This window comes from Diachasma alloeum, unplaced genomic scaffold (assembly GCF_001412515.2).
Source record: "Diachasma alloeum isolate Michigan unplaced genomic scaffold, Dall2.0 Dall_scaffold_00198, whole genome shotgun sequence".
Classification (NCBI taxonomy): domain Eukaryota; kingdom Metazoa; phylum Arthropoda; class Insecta; order Hymenoptera; family Braconidae; genus Diachasma; species Diachasma alloeum.
The window spans coordinates 2,812,381-2,838,695 of NW_021680363.1; the positions used below are offsets into that span (position 1 = coordinate 2,812,381).

Consider the following 26,315-nt stretch of genomic DNA (forward strand, 5'->3'; position numbering starts at 1 on the left):
ATAGCATACGATATAAAGTTTGGTTCTATTATTTTTTCACAGTAACTGTTGTTGGATGATTTCAACTGAACAAGAGAGATTATAACCTTTTATTATGTACGTATGTGTAGTACATCATAACAGACACACAGCGACAAGGGAATGCGCGGCGAGCAATCAAACGTTTCGCTTGCCCCCTGCCCTGCTTCGGGCCGATCGTCCTATCCTCTGTATATACTATATACCTAGTAGTGTTAGTAGTATCCAAAATGGTGCTCGAAAGTACAATGATATGGTGAGACTTTAATTTTTATTTCCATTATTTCATTAATTTCATCATTTTTTGAATGATTAAACATGCCGATACTTGTTTTGTAATTACATAGAATTACTTTAGTAATGAAATATTCGAGCAATTACATTCCTTCATGCTCTCAACAGATTCTCTTTTTAGAGTGACAATGCAAAAGTTGATGGCAGTCATGTCAAACGTAATCCTTGTATCTACTAATATTTTTGATTTTTGATTGAAAAATTGAAAGAATGAAAAATTAATTTTTAATTATAATACAATACAATTTTAGTGTCGACAACAGTGACTACATGAGAAATGGCGATTTTTTACCTACTCGCCTTCAAGCCCAGCAGGATGCAGTCAATCTTGTCTGTCATTCAAAAACTCGTTCTAACCCCGAAAATAATGTGGGTCTCATCACTTTAGCAAAGTAAGTACTTTTTTGTCCCTCAATTAGCCGGCGAAAAATAATGAATAAAACGAAATAATGAACGAATTTTATGATTAAATTAGAAATGATTCTGCTTCCAGTGTTGAAGTACTGGCCACATTGACCAGTGACGTTGGCAGAATTCTATCAAAATTACATCAGGTACAACCGAGTGGCAATCTCAGTCTAATTACTGGAATTAGAATTGCTCATGTAAGTTTAATGAATTTCATAAGTAAATGTTGTTGTCATCATTATCGGGTATAATGAATTTGGAAACAAATTGCCTTTATAGCTGGCACTAAAGCATCGTCAAGGGAAAAATCACAAAATGAGAATTGTTGCATTTGTTGGAAGTCCGATTGAACTCGATGAAAAGGAACTAGTGAAATTGGCAAAACGTCTGAAGAAGGAGAAAGTTAACGTTGATATTATAAGTTTTGGTGAGGAAGCAGTAAACAACGACGTCTTGACAGCTTTCATAAATGCTTTGAATGGAAAAGATGGTACTGGAAGCCACTTGGTGACCGTTCCACCGGGTCCTCATCTTTCTGATGCACTCATTTCTTCACCAATTATTCAAGGCGAAGATGGACTGGGCGGTGCAGGTATGAGTGGAGCAGCATTTGAATTTGGCGTTGATCCCAATGAAGATCCTGAACTTGCATTGGTAAAATTTTGCTTTTATTAAAAAGTTATTTAGAGCTTAATCATGTAATAACTCGTGTACTGAAATATCAATTTTAGGCACTGCGTGTATCTATGGAGGAGCAGCGACAGCGTCAAGAGGATGAAGCTCGTCGCGCTCAAGCCAAAGAAACAACATCAGCCAAGCCAGAGACAATAAAAGAAGCACCAAATGAAGAAGCAATGCTGAAACGTGCGCTTGCAATGTCTATGGAAGGGACTGAAGAATCCTCTGCGGCCGCTCCTGAAGTCACTCCACCAAGCTCCGGCAATGTTCCGGACTTTGCACATATGACTGAAGAGGAACAGATTGCATTTGCCATGCAAATGTCTATGCAAGACCAACGTCAGTTGCTTAACAATGACCAATTTCAAGCTAGAAAGAAGCAATTGCTTTTTTTTAATTAACCATGTACAACATTTATTGCAGAAGACTTTGAGCCACCGAAAGAGGAAGCAATGGAAGTTGAGGATGATTATGTTGCCGTCATGTCAGATCCAACATTCCTACAAACAGTTTTGGAGAGTTTACCAGGTGTTGATCCTCAATCGGAAGCCGTACGCCAGGCTGTCAATTCCTTACAACAGAAAGATAAAACACAGGAGAAGGAAAAAGAAAAAGACAAGGACAGTGACAACAAATAGAGTATTAATAATCCATCATTTTTTATCACCAATTATTGCTCTAAATATATTTCCAATTCATCGTATTTGATACTCGCAATTGATGTGTCTAACGAATTTGTATCGTTATTCGCTTTATTGAACAATGAAAATAAATGTATGAAAAAATATTCCATCATTATGCCTCATTCCTTCTGGTACTAATAATAAAAATTAAACGATAACAATTGATGAAAAAAAAATAATCATGATTTATTGTTGAAAAACAAAAGCTTAAATTATGTAGTTTGAATTTTATACAATATTTACAAGTTTTTCATCATTTAGATGGAGTTTTTTTTTTTTTTTCAATGAGATTATTCAACTTTTTCTACTTGTTCATCTTTTTTAATGTAACTCTTCCTCCAGGTTGTACCTTGACCAAAACATCACTCAGAGTTGTTGAAAGTTCTCCCTCAACTGTTTTAAATGCTTTTGGTCTCTTGGCTGTTATTTTCGTTACTGGTATCTTATTTTTATTTTCTACAACAATAATACATATTGATTATTATTACTGACCCATTGAGGTAATTGAAACAAAAAAGAATAAAAAATGACAACTTACTGATGGAATAGTAAACTGGAATTGCCAAACTCCTTGGAGTTTTCAGCAGAATAGAACGTATATTCTCCAATCCTCCAGGATACTCCTTCTCTAGTGCTTTACATGCTGCAATGATATTTTCAACAATTTGTTGTTCGCTCATTGTAACTGATGCAACTTGCATCGTGTGACAATTGCCCGAGCCATGAATCTCCATACTCGTTTTTCGTAATGCATTATCAATTTCACTTATCAAGTTATCCCTTTGGAGTTTAACTGGCGTTGGAGGCCGTGCGGATCGTCTGAATGTTTTGCCGAGAAGGTGAGTTATGTGACCTGCGATTCTTCCATCTACCAAGAAGAAATCAAAGAGTCGTCCCAATTTGCGTTTCATTTCATACTGACTGTATTCTGTTTTAACTTTGTTCATAGGAATGATTTCTTTGATTCGTGACACATTTTTATCTCTTAAAATTGTTTCCCAGTGATCAACCGTTTTTTCGTAATCTTTCCGACGACCTCTCTCCAAATCGGGCACAAATAATGCCACCTCATCTGTTGGACCAACCATCATATGAGGGAGAAAACTGAAACACAAGTAAAAGAATAATGATAATAGTGGTGTGGTGGTACTTTTTTTGTTCGTGTGGCGAGGTATGCTGCAATTTTTTTTTTCATCATATATAAATTTCGAATCACGATGTACTCATAAGGATCCATTGGTAATTTATGTTAATAATCATGTGAAAATTTTCTTTTACTTTTAAATAAAAAAAATTAAAAAAACAATGCAATTGTTAATTAAATGTATACTCACACTCTCAGCTGTCTCTTAGGCATCTTCGGTATTTTAATGCAGTTTATTTGGAGCAAGATGACATTGTCCTCTTCAGGCAATAGAGATTTTTTTCCCTCTTTTGGCTTTTTTGCTAGATGCAATACTGTTTGAACGCATTTCTCCACATGAGCCTCGGTCATTTCCAAATTACCAGCTTGCTCTGTAATTACCAATGACTCGGATTTTTTCATAGTCTTGTCCTCTTCTCGGTGAGATTTTTGTTTTTGTCTCGTTTCCTTAGATTTTGTAGCCTCCAATGAAGTTTTCGATTTTTTCTTGGCTGGGAGTGATGATTCATCAGGAGCTACTCGCCTCTTGACGATTTTTGACGATTGGTTTGGTTTTTCAGGCTTAACCTCATTTACAGGAGCACGTGGTGCTTTAGATGCAGCATCGAGTTTTTCTTGTTGATTCAATACTTTGCCAGTATTGTTCTTGGTCAGCACAGTCTTGACAATTTCCTTTTTCGTTTTCTTTTCCTCTTTAACCGTTTCATTCTTCATATTTCGACTAATATTCTCAATTTGTTGATTCTCCAAGTTTTTCCTTTTTTTTACATTTTTTTTATCTCGTTGTCTATCTACATTTTTCTGATTTGTTTTAATCAGTTTATCTTTTTTCTTCATTGCCACGGCATTTTTATTCATTGTAACGGCATCTTTTGTCTCACTGCTTGGCTTTTCTACTTTCGTTTTAAGCTTAATAATCCCTTTATTTGATAATTTCTTCATTTTTTAATCTATTCATTCAACAAAATTATCAAATGATTTTGTAATTGATTTTTCAATAGCGTTTCTGAAGAATGGATAAATGTTTAAAAATAATAATAATAATAAAATAGAAAAAATATGCTTACTGGTTGCTTGCTGCACATGAAAAGAGAGGAGCGAGGGAGAATCTGCCTTGCCTAGGGCCTGAAGAAGGATTTTATCGAGTATGGCCATCTAGGAAGAAAATGTTGAAACTCAATGGAAATTGTGGGAGGATAGCAAGTATGACGAGACACACGACGACTCTGACTCCATTTCGTGCGGAAATTATTGAAGGGGAAGTGAGCATATATGTACATTGTACATCATCGCTGGTATTGTAATAAAAAAATATATGATACTGGCGAGTCGTGTGTGAGAGAAAAATCAAAGTGAACAATTTACAATTATTCAAACAACCATTTGATTTAATTAGAATTGTCGGCCAACAATAATATAATTAACAATGGGTGAAGATTTTAATGGAGGTAAGTAAGAAAAATTAGGTTGAAACAACCTTACAACTGATGTGAGAGCATCGGGACGCCAAAAGGTGATAATAGGGATTCAATTAGCAAACACCATCGGGAAATATATTGTTTCATTAGTTTTTTCATTCATAATGATGTTTATTATTATTATTATTATTATTATTATATTGGGAAATTACTATTCAAGACAGAGATCGTGGCGATCGTGATAAAGACAGGGAGCGTGAGAGGGATAGAGATCGTGATAGTAGAAGACATAAATCACGGAGTCGTGATCGCAGAAAACGCTCGCGATCCAGATCCAAGGATCGACGAGAGAGAAAACGTAGCAATTCACCAAAAAAAGGTCGTAGTTCAAGAAGGAGAAAACCATCACTCTACTGGGATGTACCACCACCTGGTTTCGAGCACATCACACCTCTTCAGGTATAGACTAACAATTGGATTGAATTATTTTTTCATTGATATTAATAATATTAAATGATGATTACAGTATAAGGCCATGCAAGCAGCTGGACAAATTCCTGCTAATATTGTAGCAGATACCCCTCAGGCAGCTGTACCTGTCGTTGGGAGTACAATAACCCGTCAGGCAAGACGGTTATACGTCGGCAACATTCCGTTTGGTGTTACTGAAGAGGAAATGATGGAATTCTTCAATCAGCAGATGCATTTGTCTGGATTAGCACAGGCGGCTGGCAATCCCGTACTAGCGTGCCAGATTAATCTTGACAAGAATTTTGCTTTCCTGGAGGTAATTTATTGTTTTACATAAATGGCAAAATTTCTATTGTTATTATTATTATTATTATTATTATTATATATATATTTGATTGGTTTTTCAATTTTCAGTTCCGTTCTATTGACGAAACTACACAAGCAATGGCGTTTGATGGAATTAATTTCAAAGGACAAAGCTTGAAAATACGTAGACCCCATGATTATCAACCTATGCCTGGAATGACAGATAATCCTAGTATGAACGTTCCAGGTACGGTTCCCGGTATGTTTCGCGCATACACATTAATTAATCTTACCTATATATCTCAGCAGAATACCCTGGTGACAATAGTTGTTTTTAAATGATGGATTTTAGTTAATTCTATAATTAATTCTTCCTTCAGATTCACCACACAAGATCTTCATTGGTGGACTACCAAATTACTTGAACGAAGAACAGGTATGCAGACAAAACGATGAAGCACATGCTTTTATACACGTTTTTTTTTTTCCTTTATTCATCGCACTTGGCTCAGATTGACACTGATTTTCACTTGAAGGAAAAATCCACTTTTTTTTCTCTTCATCTTCAATGAATTCAGTGTCGATGAGATGGAGTTCTCATGATGAAGTAAATCATCATTAGGTATTTAGCTATTTAAAGGAGAGTCCAAGGGTTCCTCTTGGATTAATTAAGAGTAATAGTAATACGAGTTCCACGAAAAGGTACGTATGGGTGTTTATGTGTCGTTCACGGCGCACGGATTTCATTTGTGAAGAGAATCAATAATTTTTACAATTATGTTTCCATTTCCATCATATTCTGTCGCGACTTTTTTAGCTCAGGTATTATTAGGATCAACTACAAGGAATAATTAAAATTGTAAGAAAAAAGAGAGAGAGAGAGAAAGAGAATAAAAAACAAAAATTTTTTCGGGAAAGAAGCTATAGTTAGAGACGTTGCAGGATTTAGGTGGAAGCAGCAGAGTTCGTTTCTTCGTATTCCTTCATTTTCTTTTCCAGCCTCTTTAGGCACAGCGTATGGAGAGAGTGAACGCGGGCATCTCCATGTCAGCCCCGAGAAAGTGAAAATATACAGAAATGAATTTTAGGGAGAAGGACACGGGTGGGAAAAAATATATACATTTTTTGGGTCATCATTTATATTTACAGGCGTTGATTAGAGGGTTTATTTTTCCAGCAAATTCTTTTCAACTTTGATACATTTTTAGGAAATCTTCCAGACGACGGCCGACCAATCGGTCCACGCCTCTTATTGTCTCAAATATTTCTCAGAAGTAAGACATGGAAAAATATGAGTGAATACATGAAAAAGATAGAATCTTATTTGTTCTTCTTGCAGCAACTTTTTTTACAGGCTTTTCAGGCTTGAACGAAGAATCGTCAAATAAAACAATTATTTGAGAAAAAGTTTTCAGCATACGCGTTTTCAGAAACAGCTACTTTTCTGCTGATCATTTGAAGTCCAAGGGAACGGTAACAAGCGTGTATGAGGAGTTGAAATAAAAAAATAAAAACAAGCAAATTATAATGACAAAGAAAGAAAGAAAGAATAAAAAAAAAAGAAAAACTCTGAAATGAATTAGAAACGAGATGAAAATAATGTGGACTGATACCAGTGCCCTTTCTCCCTATTTTTCTTAGCTTAGGGTCGCGCCGATCAAAAGCATTCGCTTACCACTTCCACCACTACTACCACTACTGAACATGACAATAAACCACACTGCCCGGAGAGAGTGGCTAAGCCTGGCTTTTCGAGGCAAGTACCTGTACCAAAAATCTAATCTCTTGCGAAAGAAAAAAAAAAACAAATTACAAAAACCTGTTGGAGCGTGCCAACAATCAATGATAAATTGATGAGCTCCCTCACTACCATTCAATTATCCCTTGTAAAGGAGTAACTATTTATTAACGCTTCAAAGATATGAAAAGTTGAGGAAAAATACACCTTTAGGGAATTGCCTCTATTGAGACGAAAGATGGATAAGAGCGCGTTATTGTTGATATTTTGGTGGATATTTCATACTTAACTCACCGTTCATTATAATCCATTGATTTCGCCAATAGAATTTGTCTCCACTATCTTCACTTTGCATACAATATGCAATTAGACCAGTTTCGTTGATGAGTTTTTATACTTCTGACTCCGTCTGAATGAAAATTTTTCGTTATTGAACAATATACGGTGAGTATGTGGCAGGAGAGAACGTGAAGGGAACTCGTTGGACCTCAAGAAGTGAAAAAAAAAAATATATATATATATATATAAAAATGAGTATTTCATTTGATTCAGTGAAACCAATTATCTTAAACACTAATTATTATCATTATTATTGTTATCATAATCAACATTGTAATAATAATAATAATTAATGGATAATAGCATTGGTATTTTTCGATGAAAAATGAAAAATATTAATGCAAAAATGACTAAACAGGTGAAGGAATTACTGATGAGTTTTGGACAGTTGAGGGCATTCAATCTTGTAAAAGATTCGGCAACTGGCCTGTCCAAGGGCTACGCCTTTTGCGAGTATGTTGATGTATCCATGACAGATCAAGCTATTGCTGGACTCAATGGTATGCAGCTTGGAGATAAAAAGTTGATTGTTCAACGTGCCAGTGTAGGAGCTAAAAATCCAATGATTGGAGCACAAGCACCAGTTCAAATCCAGGTTCCTGGATTATCCATGGTTGGCACTAGTGGACCACCTACTGAGGTAATTTTCCTTCAAATTTGCTCTCTATCCGAAGGAATGACAAATGTATTTCAAACATATGACTTATCAACGTTAGTTATACATAATTTCCCGTGTTATCAGGTACTTTGTCTATTGAACATGGTAACACCTGAGGAGCTGATGGAGGAAGAGGAATATGAAGATATTCTTGAAGATATCAAGGAAGAGTGTAATAAGTATGGAGTTGTCAGATCTGTAGAAATTCCCCGGCCAATTGAAGGCGTTGATGTTCCAGGATGTGGAAAAGTAATATTTACTAGAATTTTATGTTTATCACACACAAACAAGCGTATTGAATATATACTAATGTTTTTTGTTTTTTTTTCTTCTCCAATATTTCAGGTTTTTGTTGAATTCAACAGTGTGATTGACTGTCAAAAAGCTCAGCAAACTCTTACAGGTCGAAAATTCAATAATCGTGTCGTGGTAACATCATACTTTGATCCTGATAAATATCATCGACGTGAATTTTAAATAACTCGAAATGAACTTTACACATGAAATGAAAATAAACCGTTTGAATTACAACCTATAGTTGAGAAGTATCATATAACAAACATGACTGATTCATTTTTCACGCGAATCTAAAAATATGGTGATGATGATGATAATGATTGAAATTGGCCTATTTTTTGTGTTTAATACTGTAAATTCTTTTATGTAATTTTATTTTATCCGGAGAATAGGGCGAATTATAAAGCGATTATCATCAACTTTCACAATTGGTTTAATATTATCAAATTATAATGATGAAATGAAATAGAGTAAAATGCAAGAAAATTATGTTTCTGCGCATTAATACCTTGATAATTATTGAAATGAATTATAAATAATAAAGAAGCACATTTGAAATTGGTTTGTATTATAAAATAAAAGTTAATAATGACAATTGTTTTTACAATAATTATTCAATCATAGCATTATTGATTGATCATGTGATGAATAATTGGAATGTCAAATGAAGCAATGAAATGAGCAAGATCGTTTTACACTTCGTCCTGCATTGCTGGATGGTAAGATCGAATATCATTATCACCTGTACCATTAACGACGAATTTTCGAAGTAGAATGTAGAGCCCTCCGCCAAGTGTTAGCATTCCTAAACCGCAAAAAAGGACAATAGACCAAGCTGGAATAGCAAGACCGCCTTGAAAAAGACAAAGAAAATAAAATCAATTACCTATTTCATTTTTCCAGGAGCAATTTTTTTTTTCTACCTTACGAATACAAAAGTGGAAAACCATGAGTATTTTTTCATTGATGATTGCACTCGTAGAAATCGGACGTTAATTTAAATGATTATTGTATTCAATTGTTCAATTATACTACTCACTGTAATAATGCCGAGTGATTGTTTTTCTTCCGCGCAGAATTTTACGCCTTGCCTCTACTTCAGCCATGAGTACTCCGAGAATTACTATGATTCATAAAAACAATAATAAATCAGAATTAATAAATGTGATGTATGTTTATTGGATTTATTGGTTTATTTTACTCACAAAATCCTAAAGCGAGGAAATACAGGATGCTATGTGTCCGCATTTTGAAAATTCTCTCCAACGCTTGTGCTGTAGTAGGTGTACGTCAAAGAGACGAGTAAAATTGGGTGTGAATCAACTTTGTGATAACGTAGGTAGATAACACGTAGATTTATCTTTATCTTCTCTGATACACACCAAGTGCTCATAATAACTCGTTGGAAAGAAATCCCTGTGGGTGGTAATATGAGCCCATAGGACAGGTAGAATGAAAATTTAAGTACATATCATTGAACACAATATTTTATTGAGGTCGGAAAAAATTTGAGTTGGACAAAATGAAAATGAGAAGAATGATAAGTCATCATTTCACCACAATTGTCAATTATAGGGCCTCAATTATTGCGCCCTATAATTAAAGCTAGTGCGACCACCTCTCACTGTTGTATATTTCCATCTGACATTTCAAAGAGTAATCAAAATTTTCCAAATGCAAAAAAAGCATACAATAACCAAATATAACTCTTCTATACGATGATGTTTTTGATGCTTTGACTATAAACAGCTGGCACACATACAAGGCATACAGGCATTAATTTTTTGTCCATTTTTATCATTTCTTGTATTACATTCCGTCATCGGAAAAGAAATAATTATCCAATGAAAATGAGCAATTTCTTGTCATTACATCAGTCAATCAATATCCACTCATTTTTCTCATCGTTTAATGACAAATTTGACGAAAGAAAAAGAATTATTTTTATGATTAAATGAAAATTAAACATTTTCTCGCTTCTCTATAAAGAAAATACATAAATAATGAATTCACATACATTTTTCATGATGAAAAAGTTGTCAAATTCCGTGGATAGATTTTTTTGTGGTGAAGAAATGAAATGAAATTAAATGCAATATAGCTAAAAAGTAATGTTCAAGTAATACTCAAGTAACAGCTCTTTAAACACTATCTCCATCCTTTTTAAAAGCCTAAAAACTACAATAATCCCCACTCTTAGTCATTCTACCAAATGTGTTTTAATATCTGGAAATACATTTTTACAAAGCCTTTCATCACTGAATATTCTTTTCAAATAACTCTTCAATTTTTTGTATAATTTTTTTTTTTTTTACAAGAAATATATTTACGTATACTCGCGTGTTGAAATATGAATTTATCATTTCATCTAGTATAACTAATGCCTATACACTCGCGAAAACTCGGCTTGAAATAGCTTATACTATTTTCTTTTTTCTCTCCAACGAACAACTTGTTCAAATTTCTTCTGTTTCTTCTGTTTAATACTATTATATAATTTCTAATCAGTATTGGATGGCGTGTAATGACTTCGGTTTAATGTCGTGTTGAGTCTAATTTGTATATAGCTTTAATCTATCTATATGTGAATTGTCTATTTATTGAAAATTTAATACATCATGTCAATTCTCTAGCCTCTTTGTCTCACCCAAAATATTTATGTAAGACGTTTATTGTGTATTAGTTAATCCAATAATTTAATGAAAAGCGCAATTTATAATTCACAGCATGAAAATTGAATAATTAACAGAGTGCTTGCATAATTATTGTTATTTATATGAGGATTTATGCTTATCAGCAATCTTAATTGAGTGATTATTTTAATAGTTTTGGCAATACGCTATTGCTACACGATGGCTGGCTACACACACCACACCCCACTCCACCCACCATACACTGATACGCAATCGCGAGCGTATCAAAATGCAATTGTCAGTACATTGTTAGCACCCTGAGCACTGTATCTTTTAATTGTTGTATAATAATATATTCAATCAATTTATTAATTGCTTCAGTTTGTCTTCCTCGGATAAGGATAAGGAGTTTTATGAACGTGTCCATGTTAAAGCTCGACTACTCTGTTTGAATTTGCAGCAACGGCATCACTTGATTATCGTATAAGTGAATAAATATTAATATAATGTAAATAAATCCAATAGATCTTCATTTCTCAAGTTATACATTACCTAATTGTCATGTAATTTTTATGAATTGAACGTTTGAATTTACCTAGTGGCTAGCTTGTACTTCTCTCGGAAAGTTCTTTTTTCGTCTCATTCAAATGACTTTGTGAATAATTACTCTTATCTTCCACACATTGTTGTTGGCGTGTAGAAGTTGATACTATTGTTTGAGATTTTGAATGAGTATTGGCGGAATTGTTTTTCGGAAGGATTCCCTCCTTGACCAAGACTTGTTTGAATATGGCCAATGTTTTTCGGAGAGTGATACAAAAACCTCGAGATGCTGGAACTAGAGGAAATTGTGGCAGAATTTTTTCATCTGTAAAAACAAAATGCCAATGTGATTAATAATCAAGTGATGATTATGAGAGAGATATTTTCTTTTCTTTCATACCAATTTGTGAAAAGTCTTTAAATGTTGTCGGGGTCAGTGGTGACAATGGATGTTGATTATTATGATGCTCGGAAATTTCCATCCACATATCGAGTCGGTGTAGTAATTTCTCAACGTGCTTCTCAAAGTGTTTGACAATGGCTTCTTTAAAGACTGATGGTGGATGTTGCAAAAGTTTAGTTTGCGCCTGAACCAATTTCAAAACAACCATTTCATTGTACATTCTTGAATTTTCTCTGCCCTGTTGTGAGCCTCTTTGTTTTTCAAAGCCAGCTTCATTGAAATATGGCTCAGAGACAAGAATCAAGCCTTGAATTGAGACAATAACTTGAAGGAGTGTAGATGAACTTGTCCATAATTCAGTACCCCGTCCAGCCCAAGTACCCAACAAACTGACACAGACTTTACCATCCTCATACAAATTTGGATTTAATCTGTCACTGCAATATGATATATAATGACAGAGTGGAGGTGCGGCTGGATAATCAGCAGACAATTGGAAATCAAATAAAAATAAGCCATCCTCGTAAGGTGTCTTTTCAGGTCCTCTAAACATGACTGAATAAAGATCTATTCTATCTTCAAATCCTTTGACCCATATGCCTGGGGGAAGGGAGCCTCTTAATAATTTCAATTCTTTCGATACAGTTCTGAAGAAATTAGCTGGATCGGTTGGTTGGAACATTGTTAATTTAAATTTGTGACTATCTGGTGCACTTTCTTCAACTGAAAATCCTTCACCCTCTGTATAATGTGGTATTGGCATTTCAACCAATAATTGAGGAATTTCAATAGCGGTAGCAGCAACAGCAGTAGCAGCAGCAGCAGCAGCAGCATCAGCAGTAGCAGATGCTTCATTAATGAGCTTTTCATCATTCTCTATTATCGCTGGTGATATTTTCTGTGGTGAGCCTGTTTTTGTTGCATCTGATAATGACATTCGTGATAGACCAAATCTCTTTGAGACTTCTGCATGTGCAAGAACAAGTTGAGCTTTAATAAGGGTACAAAGTTTAACACAAACATGAGAATTTGCAACATGACAATTTATAAATGTTTCACTGGCTAGCTTGTTTTGTTCTACTGCTACGGAATTATTATCAGCGAGTGGTATTGGTGGTGTAGAACGATCAATAAGATTTGGATCGTCAGATAGTGGAAATTCACCGGCGCTGGAATCGCTCGAGCCAGATTCTTTTTTCGATATTTCAGCTGAAAAGAGACCAGAGTCCTCGGGATGTGTTGTCTCGTCTTTAGTTTCAATTGGTGTTATTTCTTGACAAGAATTGGTATTGGCATTGGATTCGAGAGAAGAACTGCCACATTCATGTGTAAATAGTCTATTAACTTGATCAGCAACTCTTTGAGCAACATTAGCACGTCCTCTCTCTCTTACACGCTCTAAAAGACCTTGAAAATTACTTTCATGAAAAAATGAAGTCCCCATGAGTTTATCCATATATCTGCAGTCTTTGTACACTTCAAGAAGTTTTCTCATAACTTCAGTTGTTTGTAGAGCTGGATTTTGAGTGAAAATTTCTTCCAATCTTGACATAGCAATTCTGGCCTTTTCAATATGAGCTGCCAATTTGGGTTTAATATTTTCCGTTTGTTCAGTTCCATCATTATCAGCAATGAAGCAGTCTTCGAGTTCGGTTTCCCAAGAGGCATCAGACGACACTTCATCCCACAATTCACCTTCATCACTGTCATATTCCCCAACTTTGTATAGATCCTGAGGCCAACACATACTCACATGTCCATCCACCCACCAAACTTTAACTCTACCTTCTGGATAATTATCCAAAACCTGACCAGCAGTACAGCCGGCGTCTTCTCCCTCAAAATTAGCAATGCGAATGACTAGAGTACCGGGACGGTACTGAAAATCAGGATGATCTTTTAAATCGTAAACTGATACTTCTCGCTCTTGTAAAAATGTTGGCTGTGGACTTTGGCTGGAAGTATATGTGCGAAACCATTTTATTTTCGCTGTTCTTCCCTGATGATCAACCGACTGAACTACACCATACATTCTAGATTCCTCTTTTTGATCAATAACAAAATCACCAGGGAAGAATTCTTTATCATCCAAATGATGAATTGGATAAAGCTGAGTTGAGGGTATTCCAAGTTCCACTGAACCATCTTGCCACACAACATTGGCTCTTGTATTTGTTGATAGAGTTTCAACGACAATTTTCGATCCAGTTATCAATGGAGCTGGTGCTACTTTTTTCTTAGCCTTTATCAATTTTTTTTTCTTCAATACTTTGGTCATTAAAGCAGGCCCCTTTGTTTTTTTCTTACCCGTTGATGACATACTAGAGCCACCACTTGACATGGAAGCCGTATCACTCTGTGATGCTGTATCCTCAGTATCCCAGTCATCGGAACTGTCATTTCCGATGCAACTTGTAGGAAGCATCAATTTATTGTTTTCTTCACTTGTTGTTGTAGTAGTCTTCACTTTTGATTCAGCCTTTATTTTCAATTTTTCCTTCGAGTCGTTGTCTTTACAATCTTTTTGTTTGTTTTCAGGTATTTTTACGCGAGATTTACGTGGACTGTGTTTAGGAACTTGAAATACCTCTCGTTGTTGCTTTCTCCATTGTTCACGTGTTATAATATTTTCATTTCCTTTTAATAAATAAAAGTCTCGATCACCGACCTGCAGTGTCGAGGGCTCAAATACATTGAGTAGCTTCAATTTTTTTAAATCATCACCCTCAACCAAAAATTTTGGCTGCATTTGATGTGACCAGGCACCATCTTTTGAATAAGCTCTACATTGCCAATGCACACCTACCCAATCAGCTTCCACTTGTTGAACAATAACTTTGGTTTTTTTCTGAGGTTTTGATTTACGTTTAGCCATCATTTCTTTAGTGCATACTATCCACTCAGCATCTTCTAAACACTGAATTGGCCCCCAAAGACACTGCCCAGGATAAAATTCCGATGAATGGGGAAAATCATTGTCACTGTCTCGTCTTTCCTCAAAATTAGCTAAACCCTGTGCATCCATTTCATTGATAACACATTGCGAACCATCGGGTGTTGCAAGCCACAGTTTAAAATGAACCATCCGAATTCCACCAACCCAAGAGTCCATACAAACAGCAATGTCAGTTCCAAATTCCTAGCCAACAATTATTATTATTATTATTATTATTATTCATCATTCCATTATAGAATAAATATAGATGAATAAGAAATGAAAAAATAAATAAATAAATAAATATTCAAACCTCTAGCGGTGTTAAATCTTCACTCTTTATATTTGTAAGAACTTGCTTTGTTCCAATAACCTGCACACAAGCAGTCAATTCAATATCTCGACAATAACCCCGTTGAGTATCCTTTCCTTTTATCATTCTCCTCACCACATCACCGGGCATCAGTGTTCTATCAGCTAAATAAACCTGTGAAATTTATTATTATTATAATTATTATTGCTGTTGTTGTTGTTGTCATTTTTCATAATATTGCCATTGACATTGTTTTACTGCACCTTTTTAGAATTGACTAGCTCCTCGACACCGGATGGATGCCATACCACGCGTATTTCACCCTTCTTCCTCTTGGGACTCTCTTCACTATCAGAACTTGATTCAGACATGTCCTGATCATCATTTTCCATGACGATGCCAAATTCAATATTACCACGTTTATCAACACGGTAAACAACATCCTCGTAAAAATATTGCAAATCGACAGGCACGTTAGTGGCCATTTTTCACCCACCAAATATGTATATATAGTAGGTGTGTTGAGTATTGTTATCTTATTAACCCCTGATTAGAGACTGAAATTTTCGTCCAACTTGTGGGCTAGTAGGTAGTATCTTTTCACGGGCTGACGATAGCAATCCCTTCAGAAATTGCAGAGCCAATCATTTGATATTATATATCAATTAAATATTATAATCGTAGAATATCAAATGATACTGTAGACTCTTATGCCTCTATACTAATATTAATTAAAACTTACATACGATACGGTATTTAACGCCCAACGGCCCAACTTATTCCGCTATCTCTGTGTCCTCTGTCCTCCAAGAGGGACAGCAGGCGGGCGGTTAAATACATATATATTTTATATGTATATACACTGTAAATTTTATAGGACTTGCACTCTGGCGACACGCAGAGAGGTTAATGCGCACAATCCTATGCGCACTACTTTTTGCACATGTAAATTCGCAAATTTAATATCTTGTTATTTATTGTCCACAATTCGAGTCGACAAATGTCTTGATAATTTTTGTTTTTTTTTTTCCATACACAGATGACACGACGGAGGATTTACTCGTTAGACATTGTGAGAGTATAAAAACTGCTTGAAATGTGTATGAAATGCTTTCATTTGTTTCATTTTTTTTTTCGATTCCCTTTTACTCTAAGGAAATCACGAGTATAGGGAAAATGAGAGAAAAAAATATAAAATTTCAATTAAAATATAAAATGAATTTGGATGGAAAGAGCAAGAGAAAAATTATTTTTATGAGTGAATTAAAAATTTTATTCGGCAATTTTTGCACTGTAAATTTTATACAGGCATGCGCGCTAAAATTCTCTTCGACAATGTTCGGTCTTTCGTCAATATATCTCTACCATATCTACATATACCTCCCCACCAGTATTAGCGAGAATGAACAACCATCGCCAAAGGCAATTATATTCTTTAACTTGAGGTCAGTGTCACACATGCATTGTCAGTGTAAACTCACTATATCGGTTGGCTCTGTTATTATCGCTCTTTTTCGCATGTAATATTCTTGTTGTAAATGAGATTTGTCGTCATTTGCCAGTATAATAAATGAGAAATGGCGGAAAATATTTCTGATGTGAATGAGGTGAAGATTGAAGCCCTTGATACTTTTTTAAAAGAATTTGGTGAAGAAGCAACTCACTGTGTATGTGCACCCGGTCGAGTCAATGTCATTGGAGAGCATACAGATTATAATGAGGGATTCGTCTTGCCCATGGTAAAATTGTATTTTTCATTTCTAAAAAAAGACATTTTCCAAAATAAATATTGTGCTATAAAGTTATTACATGTGTTTACATCGTCATTAAGATTATGAAAGAAAAAAAAGTGTATATATATATATATATATAGTCCTCACCAGTCAAATGATAAGAAGAAAATTTGACATTCAAGAGTCATTGAGTTGTAATCTTGAGATTTTATAGGATTATTACGAATTAATGCAGCTCTTCTTTTATAAAATACAAGTCAAAGTTCGGAACTTGATTGATCCATAACATTTTCTTGTTTGGCCGCCGAAATAGCCAATAATATAAACTTTTGCTTCACAAACATGAAATCAATTTGAAAGTAATTAATTGAAATGTTGGAATGTATAATTTATATTATTTAGGCCCTCCCAATGGTCACCGTGATTGCAGGCAAACCCAATGGAACAAATATCTGCACTATTATATCCGCTAGTTCTGCGGGGACAATGAGCGTTAGTAAAGCTGAGTTCGATATTAGTGAGCCCGCGGCGATCAAACCTGGCGAACCAAAATGGGCAAATTATGTCAAAGGATGCATTGTCAATTTTCCAAGTACACGAGCAATTTTTCCAAGAGAAAATTCAAATACTAATATTAATGATACTTTGTATTGAAAAAAAAAAACATTTGACAGATGCATTAGCAGGTTTCAAGGCTGTAGTGATTTCAACAGTGCCAGTAGGTGCTGGCTTGAGCAGTTCTGCAGCTCTGGAAGTAGCAACGTATACTTTTCTAGAAGCAATAACTGGCCAACAAGCCAGCGATCCCGTCCAAAAGGCCATATCATGTCAAAAGGCAGAGCATGATTTTGCGGGTGTGCCTTGCGGTATAATGGATCAATTTATCTCGGTGATGGGTATAGATGGACATGCTCTTTTGCTCGATTGTCGGGATAAATCTGTGATCCAAATACTCATGGAAAATCTCAAGGATCATGTATTTTTAATTACCAACTCCAATTCTCCACACAAGTTATCATCAAGTGCCTATCGTGATCGTAGAGATGCTTGCTTTGAAGCTGCCAAAAAGTTGGGAAAAAATAGTCTTCGAGAAGTGTCGTTGGAAGACATCAAGAGTAAGACATGATAATAATAAAAGTTTAATGAATAAATGCTCATTTGTAGCTACAACTTTTCAACTATTATAGCTTTAGAGAAGCAAGGAGTTTCCAAAGTTACAATAAATCGTGTGCGCCACGTGATAAATGAAAATTTACGAACGCAAGAAGCAATGAAAGCACTACAAACCGGAGATTATAAAAGAGTTGGCGAATTGATGAATGAAAGCCATGATTCACTGCGGGAAAATTACGAGGTCTCATCTCCGGAATTGGAGACTCTCGTTAATACGGCCAGGAGTGTTAAAGGTGTTCTCGGGAGTCGCTTAACTGGAGCTGGCTTTGGTGGCTGTACAATAACTTTGTTGAAAGAGGACTGTGTATCTCAAGTCATCAATACAATTAAAGAAACGTGAGTATTCTAGCACTTTTAATTAATATATGAGCAATCAATCAATTTTTTCATCTTTACAGATACACTGGTAAGGCAACATTTTATATGGCGAAACCATCGGCCGGAGCAAGGCAATTAGATTGCCATCGTTAATTTACCACCTTGATTTGTATGGTGAAAATATCAATTTTTGTACGCAAACATGTATATGGAAAAATATTCACAATATTTTCATTTTAAAAATGTGTCTTATTATTTCCTAATTTCCATGCATATCCATATATGACTTATTGTTTGCATATGTAATTAGTGCCGTGTCACTGTAATCGCAGAAATCGTTGAAGAATCTAGAAAGATAACGAGATACTCGTTTTTTGTTTTTCTTTTTTTTCTCATCATTGTTGCAATGAAAATTGCAACTTTCACTGGCAATAATTGAACAACACTTTACCTCTCAAGCTATCGTTTAATTCAGTTTCACTGGAACAGATCCACATTTCTGACGGTTTAACTCCTTGAAAGATGGCAATGATACTTGGTTTTAGATTTAAAAATATCAATGGTTGACCTCTTATAAAAAAATCTTGGATCAAGTTCTTTATTCCCTTGGCAGCTGTAAAATCAGCCGCCTGAATGTGCGTCGAATCAATGACAACTGGAACATTATTCCCCAGTCGTGTTCCATGTTTACTTATCATGGCTCTGACATATTCAACACTTGGAAATGAGAGACTTCTATCTGGTGTTATTAGCAAGTATTCACAGCCACTTGGACTCTGAAATTGCAGCGGCATTTATTAAAATTACTATTATGTATTTCTTGTTTGTCGATATAAATATGTACTAACTAACTAACCATCATTTTCATGACTTTGAGACTTGGTCGGGCAGATGCATACAGTAGGAAGAGTAAATTCACTCCAATTCCAATTACTATTCCCAATTCCAAATTGACAAAAAGACAACAAATAAAAGTCACGGCTGCAGGCACCAAGTCAATCTCTGGAAGAAGAAAAAAAAATAGGTGATGACAAAAAAAGTAGGGGACGTCGAGAATATATGTAGTGTACATTTATAAATTGATAAAACATACTTTTCGTTCTCCACATTGGTTTTATCACGTGAAACTCAACCATGAACAAAACTGCTGCAATAATTACAGCGGCCAGAGCACATTTTGGAATGTAATAGAGATATGGAGTGAAAAATTGAAGAGAGACAAGGACAAGGATACCGGTGTAAACACCACCCAGAGTGGTTTTAACGCCCGATGAATGGTTCACAGCTCCTCGACTAAGTCCACCACTTACTGGCATTGACGAAACGAAAGAGGACAGTAAATTGCATAGGCCAATAGCCAACATTTCTTGAGTTGCATCAATAGGTTTGCCATCAGCTGAAGAATTGAACAATGATAATGAGAGGTAAACAAAAAATAATAAATAAATAATAATAAATGAATAAAACAGACATACAAAAGACTTTGGCAAGTGCAATACTCTCCAATAGGCTCAAGAGAGGCACAACGATACATCCAGATCCAAGTGCAGAGACCATATCTATGAAATTGTATGTTACGTTGCCCTCAGTAGTTGTGAAAGGCGGTAATTGTAGGCTCGGTAAGCCTTCTTTAACGTGACCAGTTAAAATCACTGGTGATGATCCCAAATGATTCTCTAGATACCAACAGGCCACAGCTGATACAACAACAATTAATATATTCCTTGATGTACTCAAGAACCACAGGAATGCCTGCATTATTTTAGTGCTTGTTGATGATGTGACTTTTGTATCCCTTGAGATTAAAGGAATGTCTTTGACTTTCTGTATAAACATGTCAATTGTAATAGGCCATTAGTTATAGGCCATTAAAAATGCAAAAAATAGGCTTATACTGACTCTAAGAATTAATAAGACTGCTATGGAAATAAGTCCCCATATAGTGTCCCAGATACGGGTGTCACAGATGTGTTCAAAGACATTGTGCCATGTATCAAGAAAATTTCCCCCGGAAATTCGAATCCCGAGGACGTCTTTAATTTGGCTTGTAGCAATGATGATTGCGGCTGCGGATGTGAATCCAACAGAAACTGGGCCAGATATAAAATCAATGAGGAATCCTGTATGTGTACACGCAACAATAATATATATATATATATATATACATATATTATATTTCTGTGATGATGATGTTTTGCACAAGTGCACTTACCCAATTGGAGAATCCCCATGAGCAATGACACGACACCAGACATAAATGCTAATAAAACAGCAAAATTAGGGCCTACATGAGCGCGCGTGAGTGTTTCACGTGTTAAAATAGCGGCGATTGCTGTTGGGCCTACAGGTACATCCTTGCTCGATCCAAATATCGTATAAACAAAACATGCCATAAATGATGAGTACAAGCCATACTGGAAAAATAATCATCATGTTATTTAAATGTAAAACTCAAAAATGCAACTATTATACCTGAGGTGGAATACCAGCAACATTGGCATAAGCAATAGCCTGAGGAATGACAGTCAGTCCAACGGTGATTCCAGCAACGAGATCACTGACAACATAATCACTCCGATACCTTGGAAGCCAATCAAGTATTGGTATTCTTCTATAAAGTAATTTTGTTTTGAAGGATCTTCGGAGCCTCTGGCATAACCATCGCCTATTCCAGCAGAACCTCTCTTTTTCACGCTTTTCATCACTATAGCTAACTATACATAAAATATACATTAACAGCTCAATAAAAATGTCCATTCAATTTATTTATATCAGGTGTTTGATAACCGAAGCAAAAAAATATATTATTCAAGTTATTGAATAAATTATTCATACAATATTTGTTTACCATTCAATTGCTTATTTTCATCCCTTTGGGAGATTTCATTTGCTAAATTAGTGCCAATGATGGTTGTACCTTCAGGTGAACTACTAGTAAACCCAGTGAGTCGTACTTCCTGAGCCACCTCCCTCTGATACTCGTCCTTGATCTCGTACCTTGACATCTCTTGTTCTGATTTTTCATCAATTCTGTATATGCATGAGATGTTTGTTTATTTCTCTTACTCATCATTCATATATGATTCTCAAAATACTTTAGTGAAGGCTGATACCTACTTGGAATTTTTCTGGGACCAGGCGGGCCACAGTTAATGCCTCTTGCAGTTGAAATATCTTATTCTTAAATACATACCACTTGCTTCAACTGGAACGAAAATTTCAACTACTAAACAAAACCAGCAGAAATAGTTAAAATATGTGGGACATATTGATTAACAACTCATTTTATTTAATGCCTTCCTTTAATGAGAAAGACAAATTTTCCTCTCTGAAAGATTATTTCCTTATATTGAAATTGAGTGACAAAGCAGTAAAAGAGTAGAAACGATTTTATTAAAATAAAAATCTCATTTTCTGATAAAGGAAAAATTTACTGAAACACAAATCACCATTAGGTTTATTGAAAAAACCAAAAAAATACGCACACATCTTGCTAATGAAGAATTGAGTTCAACTGCGCCTTTAATTGATAGGAAAATTTTTGCATACAAGGTTAACACCAAAATTGTGAAAGGAAGATTTGTTGGGAAGTGAGAGCCCATGCAGCAGCACTCCGTCCTAGGTTTATACAGTGCAGAAACTACCGGTTGTTTCACATAAATAAATTTTCCAAGTGCTCGACTCGCTGCAGCAAAAGATACATCTTCTAGGGGGTACAACTACAATCGCACTACGCATGCGCATCTTTTTCAAAACAACGCCACGTGCTCTGCCACCCATTAATACATATATACATATATATTATTGACATTGGAGAGAAAGGATGCTTCATTATTATTACTATTTTTATTATTATTATATACAGAGCCGGCTAACCATTAGTGTTGATGTCCATCCTTCGGCGAAAAAATTATATTTATGGAGGAAAAAAAAAAGTAAAATCTCCAAGCACGTAAAAAGTCACTTGTTTGTATTTCTCGGAAATAATTTATATAACTTTGAGTCGTATGATCGGTTTACCCATTTTCGTGATTATGTAAATGAAAAAAAAAACATCCTCGAGGTGGAAAATTTTGGACAATAGTGCCACACAAAGACTACATGCGAGATTGCATGTCTCCTCTCCATATTGATGGAATTATATATTTTCAATATTCATAATGAAGAATGAATGAGACTGTTATGATAACTCAGCCAACCAAGCAATTACAATAAATGTGACAATATAGTATAAAAATTCATTGCATTGATCGTGGCTATAGGATTACATAATTGAAGAGATTTAAGCTTGAAACCAGGCTTAAATTCTAGGACTCGTCGCTATTATTCATGATCACTGGGATGAAACCGGCGCATCGAAATACAAACTGTCGATTCGTGTGGATTGTATAAATTCAAGGCCAAACCGTTGATTCCCTAAAGCTTCTTTTTTCTATCGTGTGAATGAGCAGCAGCAAAATTAACGTGAATATTCTACGAATCAATTTACCCTCCTAGCATGAAAACAGAGGCGGAATTGTATAATTAAACTTGTCAACACAAAATTTTCGTCACTTCATCTTTTAGCTATTTCATAATTGGTTTCTTCAAAGTGATTTCCTTTTGTCAGTACGAAAAAAAAAAGAAACAAATGTTTCATAACAAGTCTTATACAAGTAATTATTTCACGTTTCCGGCAATCAGTGTAGAGTAATTTCGAGATTGTACAGAAGATTGAGCTAACAAAAGTGACTATTGTGCTGATAAAGTTTGAATAGTATGCTGTTATTTTCTTTGATTTTTTTGTGATTAGGTCTCCATTTGATTATTATGACGATTAGATTTGCTCCAGCCTTCGTACAATGCTGTTTCGACTTTTTCATTGATTGATTGATTTTACATAGCCTTCGATTGAAATTTACTTTTTTTTGTGTATATACACGATTGTATGAAATGTCTGGACATTACAATACTATTGCAGGCTGCTGACTAATGCCAAATAATGACTTTATTCGAAACAAAAACATTGAAGTTGTACCAATTTTCCGCATGGTACCACTATGACAAAGTAGCTGGGTGTTGGAGTTTGCGGGGTATGTTGCGGGGATAATAAAAGAGATTGTGCATTCGATTGTGACTTGGAAGATTATTTGAATAATACAGTGTTGAACCGGTACGATTTTCAAAAAAAACAACATTGATATAAAATTTGTAGTGCAAGTCTCAGCTTGAGTGGATTTTTATTTTATACAATAATATCTAATTGGAACTTTTTCAAATGACAATTCAAATTTATAACATTTTAAGGCAAAAAGTATCTAGAAATCCCTAATATCTAGGGTAAATGGTGCCTTGTAGTTGATGTAGGTTGGAACGACCGAATAATGCGTATGTATGTACATACATAATTTTACAGCTGTGTTTCCAGTCAGAGTTTACGAATAAAGGCAATACAAATATAATATGTAACGGAGAAATAGAAAAAATCGAGGAAAAACAAAATCACGAGTGGGTTAGTTTCATTTTCGCTAAATTCCATTTACTGATAGGAAGTCGATGAATATTTTTCGATTTTAATAATCAGGTCACACAATTGCGACGTAAAAAGTTGGTCAATCAAGAAATTAATAGTGCTCAAAAGAGTGAATTGCTTGTGTGAATATAAACAGAGAACACGACTTGCATACATATATATAATACAACAATTGGAATCAATTCTGAGGTGATAAAATTCAAGTGAGTAAGGCTAATTTATAAGAGAATCTCAGCTATAAATTAACGTGTACAAATGAAAGCAAATGATATATTTGTACTTTTTTAATACAGAGACAAATGGAGAAATCGGGTGCATCAGACATTGTTATCGTGTCTGGGAATTCTCACCCAGAACTTGCTGAATTAATAGCAAAGTAAGAATAATCATTGATAATAAAATAAAATGAAAAACCAAATTCAAGGCTTTTTCAATATTGATTGATAAATTTCCTCAATTTCCAGTCGTTTAGGTATTAAAAATGGTGGTTGTACAGTTTATCACAAAAGCAATCGGGAAACAATGGTGGAAATTGGTGACTCGGTTCGTGGAAAAGATCTATATATTATTCAAACTGGTACAAAAGATGTTAATAATAATATTATGGAGTTATTGATAATGGCTTACGCCTGTAAGACATCATCAGCCAAGAATATCATCGGAGTCATTCCATACTTGCCATACTCTAAACAGTGTAAAATGCGTAAAAGAGGCTGTATCGTGTCCAAACTTTTGGCTAAGATGATGTGTAAAAGTGGGCTTACCCATATTATTACAATGGATTTGCATCAAAAAGAAATTCAAGGTTTCTTCGATTGTCCTGTTGATAATTTACGTGCCAGTCCATTTTTACTGCAGTATATTCAAGAGAGTGTAAGTATTAGTAATATAATGGCACATTATAGTTGCACAAAATCCAGGTTATTATTGAATTTTTCAATTTTTTTTTCTTGCAGATTCCAGATTATCGTAATTCTGTGATTGTTGCTAAAAATCCTGGGAGTGCAAAGAAAGCAACAAGTTATGCTGAGAGACTCAGAGTTGGAATTGCAGTTATTCATGGTGAACAAAGAGAATCAGAATCTGATATGAATGACGGTAGAAATTCACCACCATCAGTTTTATTATCTTCGAGAACAATGGAAGTAGGGGTTGGCGTTCCTTCACATCCAGCTAAAGAGAAACCACCAATCAACGTTGTCGGTGATGTTAGCGGTCATATTGCTATCATGGTGGTAAGTTATTTATTCTTATATTATATATCATATCTCTTGAGAATAATTTGATTGATGGATGATGAATAATATTTCAGGATGATATGGTAGACGATATGCAGTCATTTGTTGCAGCAGCTGAGTTATTAAAGGAACGGGGGGCATACAAGATTTATGTTCTTGCTACTCATGGACTCTTGAGTTCAGATGCTCCAAAACTCATTGAAGAATCCCCAATTGATGAGGTAAATAATGGATACATTTTTATATTAACAATACAACTCTACAATGATATTCTTAATTGTTTTCTGCATTTAGGTTGTTGTAACAAATACAATTCCCCATGAACTCCAGAAGAGTCAATGTTCCAAGATAAAAACTGTTGATATCAGCATATTACTTGCGGAGGCTATACGCCGTATGCATAATAAGGAATCCATGTCCTACTTGTTTAGGAATGTCACAACGGAGGATTGAATTCATCGGAGAAAATCAACTTATCGTCATTTTCTCTTATTATATACATTAAACAGGCCTTTAATGTGTAATAAATATAGAGTAAGGGTTAAGTCACTGCATTAATAGAATCGTCAAAATGAAATTATAAAAAGCATGGCGATCCTTACCACTCAGCGTTCTATTACTTTAGGGACCACATAAGAATCATGTTTGTTCCGTAATTTTCTACAACAAATGATAAATGGCTGAATCAATCAATCAATCAATCAATCAGCTCGAAAAAAGGTACATTGTACAAATAAAACAACAAAGTTTCTTGGTCTGAGTATTTTTTTACATTTTCGAATAATGTTTATGAGAAGCCGAAATAATCTGTTGTTTGTACAAATACTCTCTTTCTCTCTCTCTCTCTATACAGAATTAACTCAATCACGTAAGTTTTTTTTATTTTTACAAACACACTGTGAAATATTGCTCATCAATTTGGTTCTTTATGGCTCATATGTAAAGAATGGACTTTACAAAAAATCAATCGACTACTAAACCCTCCAAATATTATAGCAAAAATAAAATACGGTGTGGCATTTGTATGCGAATTTTTCTTCTTGTTTTTTTTTTTTTTATAGT

At 34.9% G+C, this 26,315-nt stretch overlaps 7 protein-coding genes across 12 annotated transcripts; 3 read left to right on the forward strand and 4 right to left on the reverse strand.

The window, feature by feature from the left end:
- The first annotated feature begins 169 nt into the window (after nucleotides 1-169).
- Nucleotides 170-9,047, forward strand: LOC107035435 (RNA-binding protein 39). The gene is made up of 13 exons (XM_029125893.1): nucleotides 170-274; nucleotides 564-704; nucleotides 806-917; nucleotides 1,000-1,374; nucleotides 1,452-1,737; nucleotides 1,822-2,022; nucleotides 4,870-5,102; nucleotides 5,170-5,430; nucleotides 5,529-5,679; nucleotides 5,801-5,856; nucleotides 7,856-8,137; nucleotides 8,240-8,404; nucleotides 8,501-9,047. Exons 1-13 carry the CDS (start codon nucleotides 249-251, stop codon nucleotides 8,630-8,632), a joined length of 2,421 nt encoding a protein of 806 aa, XP_028981726.1. The 5' UTR covers nucleotides 170-248; the 3' UTR covers nucleotides 8,633-9,047.
- On the reverse strand, nucleotides 2,243-4,370 carry LOC107035434 (ribosomal L1 domain-containing protein CG13096). The gene is made up of 4 exons (XM_015252816.1): nucleotides 4,293-4,370; nucleotides 3,416-4,175; nucleotides 2,620-3,185; nucleotides 2,243-2,537 (listed from the first exon to the last, which is right to left on the reverse strand). Exons 2-4 carry the CDS (start codon nucleotides 4,165-4,167, stop codon nucleotides 2,386-2,388), a joined length of 1,470 nt encoding a protein of 489 aa, XP_015108302.1. The 5' UTR covers nucleotides 4,168-4,175; nucleotides 4,293-4,370; the 3' UTR covers nucleotides 2,243-2,385.
- LOC107035440 lies at nucleotides 9,000-9,820 on the reverse strand. The gene is made up of 3 exons (XM_015252824.2): nucleotides 9,658-9,820; nucleotides 9,492-9,575; nucleotides 9,000-9,305 (listed from the first exon to the last, which is right to left on the reverse strand). Exons 1-3 carry the CDS (start codon nucleotides 9,698-9,700, stop codon nucleotides 9,145-9,147), a joined length of 288 nt encoding a protein of 95 aa, XP_015108310.1. The 5' UTR covers nucleotides 9,701-9,820; the 3' UTR covers nucleotides 9,000-9,144.
- Nucleotides 9,821-9,921: 101 nt separating this feature from the next.
- On the reverse strand, nucleotides 9,922-16,169 carry LOC107035432 ((E3-independent) E2 ubiquitin-conjugating enzyme UBE2O). 4 transcript variants are annotated; one of them, XM_015252812.1, is made up of 5 exons: nucleotides 16,026-16,169; nucleotides 15,543-15,902; nucleotides 15,280-15,453; nucleotides 12,029-15,170; nucleotides 9,922-11,953 (listed from the first exon to the last, which is right to left on the reverse strand). In XM_015252812.1, the coding sequence occupies exons 2-5, from the start codon at nucleotides 15,762-15,764 to the stop codon at nucleotides 11,688-11,690; spliced, it is 3,804 nt and encodes a 1,267-aa protein (XP_015108298.1). In that variant the 5' UTR covers nucleotides 15,765-15,902; nucleotides 16,026-16,169; the 3' UTR covers nucleotides 9,922-11,687. The 4 variants fall into 4 exon arrangements, with proteins under 4 accessions (XP_015108298.1, XP_015108297.1, XP_015108299.1 ...); XM_015252811.1 differs by having other exon boundaries at nucleotides 16,022-16,169; XM_015252813.1 differs by having other exon boundaries at nucleotides 9,922-11,556; nucleotides 11,681-11,953; nucleotides 15,543-16,169.
- A 512-nt stretch (nucleotides 16,170-16,681) lies between these two features.
- On the forward strand, nucleotides 16,682-18,740 carry LOC107035524 (galactokinase). Of its 2 annotated transcripts, none has more exons than XM_015252991.2 (5): nucleotides 16,682-16,724; nucleotides 17,415-17,604; nucleotides 17,687-18,127; nucleotides 18,200-18,521; nucleotides 18,584-18,740. In XM_015252991.2, exons 2-5 carry the CDS (start codon nucleotides 17,424-17,426, stop codon nucleotides 18,654-18,656), a joined length of 1,017 nt encoding a protein of 338 aa, XP_015108477.1. In that variant the 5' UTR covers nucleotides 16,682-16,724; nucleotides 17,415-17,423; the 3' UTR covers nucleotides 18,657-18,740. The 2 variants fall into 2 exon arrangements, with proteins under 2 accessions (XP_015108477.1, XP_015108475.1); XM_015252989.2 differs by lacking the exon at nucleotides 16,682-16,724 and adding an exon at nucleotides 16,735-17,018.
- On the reverse strand, nucleotides 18,257-22,143 carry LOC107035523 (sodium-independent sulfate anion transporter). 2 transcript variants are annotated; one of them, XM_015252987.2, is made up of 10 exons: nucleotides 21,621-22,143; nucleotides 21,352-21,533; nucleotides 20,976-21,217; nucleotides 20,716-20,917; nucleotides 20,403-20,623; nucleotides 19,979-20,327; nucleotides 19,597-19,899; nucleotides 19,360-19,505; nucleotides 18,955-19,279; nucleotides 18,257-18,850 (listed from the first exon to the last, which is right to left on the reverse strand). In XM_015252987.2, exons 2-10 carry the CDS (start codon nucleotides 21,506-21,508, stop codon nucleotides 18,810-18,812), a joined length of 1,986 nt encoding a protein of 661 aa, XP_015108473.1. In that variant the 5' UTR covers nucleotides 21,509-21,533; nucleotides 21,621-22,143; the 3' UTR covers nucleotides 18,257-18,809. The 2 variants fall into 2 exon arrangements, with proteins under 2 accessions (XP_015108473.1, XP_015108474.1); XM_015252988.2 differs by lacking the exon at nucleotides 20,403-20,623 and having other exon boundaries at nucleotides 19,979-20,200.
- A 1,722-nt stretch (nucleotides 22,144-23,865) lies between these two features.
- LOC107048865 (phosphoribosyl pyrophosphate synthase-associated protein 2) lies at nucleotides 23,866-26,284 on the forward strand. The gene is made up of 7 exons (XM_015272296.1): nucleotides 23,866-23,994; nucleotides 24,067-24,218; nucleotides 24,309-24,391; nucleotides 24,480-24,888; nucleotides 24,972-25,250; nucleotides 25,328-25,474; nucleotides 25,548-26,284. Exons 3-7 carry the CDS (start codon nucleotides 24,315-24,317, stop codon nucleotides 25,704-25,706), a joined length of 1,071 nt encoding a protein of 356 aa, XP_015127782.1. The 5' UTR covers nucleotides 23,866-23,994; nucleotides 24,067-24,218; nucleotides 24,309-24,314; the 3' UTR covers nucleotides 25,707-26,284.
- Nucleotides 26,285-26,315: the final 31 nt, after the last annotated feature.

Excerpts from the sequence above, each read along its gene's own strand:
- LOC107035432 (XM_015252812.1), bottom strand. The coding sequence starts at position 15,764 with ATGGCCACTAACGTGCCTGTCGATTTGCAATATTTTTACGAGGATGTT. Across the intron at positions 15,171-15,279 it reads AAGATTTAACACCGCTAGAG|GAATTTGGAACTGACATTGC; the intron begins GTTTGAATATTT and ends ATTGTTGGCTAG. Across the intron at positions 11,954-12,028 it reads TAAAGACTTTTCACAAATTG|ATGAAAAAATTCTGCCACAA; the intron begins GTATGAAAGAAA and ends TTGTTTTTACAG.
- LOC107035524 (XM_015252989.2), top strand. The coding sequence starts at position 16,857 with ATGGCGGAAAATATTTCTGATGTGAATGAGGTGAAGATTGAAGCCCTT. Across the intron at positions 18,128-18,199 it reads GTCGTTGGAAGACATCAAGA|CTTTAGAGAAGCAAGGAGTT; the intron begins GTAAGACATGAT and ends CAACTATTATAG. Across the intron at positions 18,522-18,583 it reads ATCAATACAATTAAAGAAAC|ATACACTGGTAAGGCAACAT; the intron begins GTGAGTATTCTA and ends TCATCTTTACAG.
- LOC107035523 (XM_015252987.2), bottom strand. The coding sequence starts at position 21,508 with ATGTCAAGGTACGAGATCAAGGACGAGTATCAGAGGGAGGTGGCTCAG. Across the intron at positions 21,218-21,351 it reads TGAAAATAAGCAATTGAATG|TTAGCTATAGTGATGAAAAG; the intron begins GTAAACAAATAT and ends TTTTATGTATAG. Across the intron at positions 18,851-18,954 it reads ATTAAACGATAGCTTGAGAG|ATTCTTCAACGATTTCTGCG; the intron begins GTAAAGTGTTGT and ends TTATCTTTCTAG.
- LOC107035440 (XM_015252824.2), bottom strand. The coding sequence starts at position 9,700 with ATGCGGACACATAGCATCCTGTATTTCCTCGCTTTAGGATTTT. Across the intron at positions 9,576-9,657 it reads TTTCCTCGCTTTAGGATTTT|TAATTCTCGGAGTACTCATG; the intron begins GTGAGTAAAATA and ends TATGAATCATAG. Across the intron at positions 9,306-9,491 it reads AATCACTCGGCATTATTACA|GCGGTCTTGCTATTCCAGCT; the intron begins GTGAGTAGTATA and ends GTCTTTTTCAAG.
- LOC107048865 (XM_015272296.1), top strand. The coding sequence starts at position 24,315 with ATGGAGAAATCGGGTGCATCAGACATTGTTATCGTGTCTGGGAATTCT. Across the intron at positions 25,251-25,327 it reads GTCATATTGCTATCATGGTG|GATGATATGGTAGACGATAT; the intron begins GTAAGTTATTTA and ends ATAATATTTCAG. Across the intron at positions 25,475-25,547 it reads AAGAATCCCCAATTGATGAG|GTTGTTGTAACAAATACAAT; the intron begins GTAAATAATGGA and ends TTCTGCATTTAG.
- LOC107035435 (XM_029125893.1), top strand. The coding sequence starts at position 249 with ATGGTGCTCGAAAGTACAATGATATG. Across the intron at positions 1,375-1,451 it reads AAGATCCTGAACTTGCATTG|GCACTGCGTGTATCTATGGA; the intron begins GTAAAATTTTGC and ends TATCAATTTTAG. Across the intron at positions 5,857-7,855 it reads ATTACTTGAACGAAGAACAG|GTGAAGGAATTACTGATGAG; the intron begins GTATGCAGACAA and ends ATGACTAAACAG.
- LOC107035434 (XM_015252816.1), bottom strand. The coding sequence starts at position 4,167 with ATGAAGAAATTATCAAATAAAGGGATTATTAAGCTTAAAACGAAAGTA. Across the intron at positions 3,186-3,415 it reads CCTAAGAGACAGCTGAGAGT|TTTTCTCCCTCATATGATGG; the intron begins GTGAGTATACAT and ends CTTGTGTTTCAG. Across the intron at positions 2,538-2,619 it reads TCCAGTTTACTATTCCATCA|AAAATAAAAATAAGATACCA; the intron begins GTAAGTTGTCAT and ends TTATTGTTGTAG.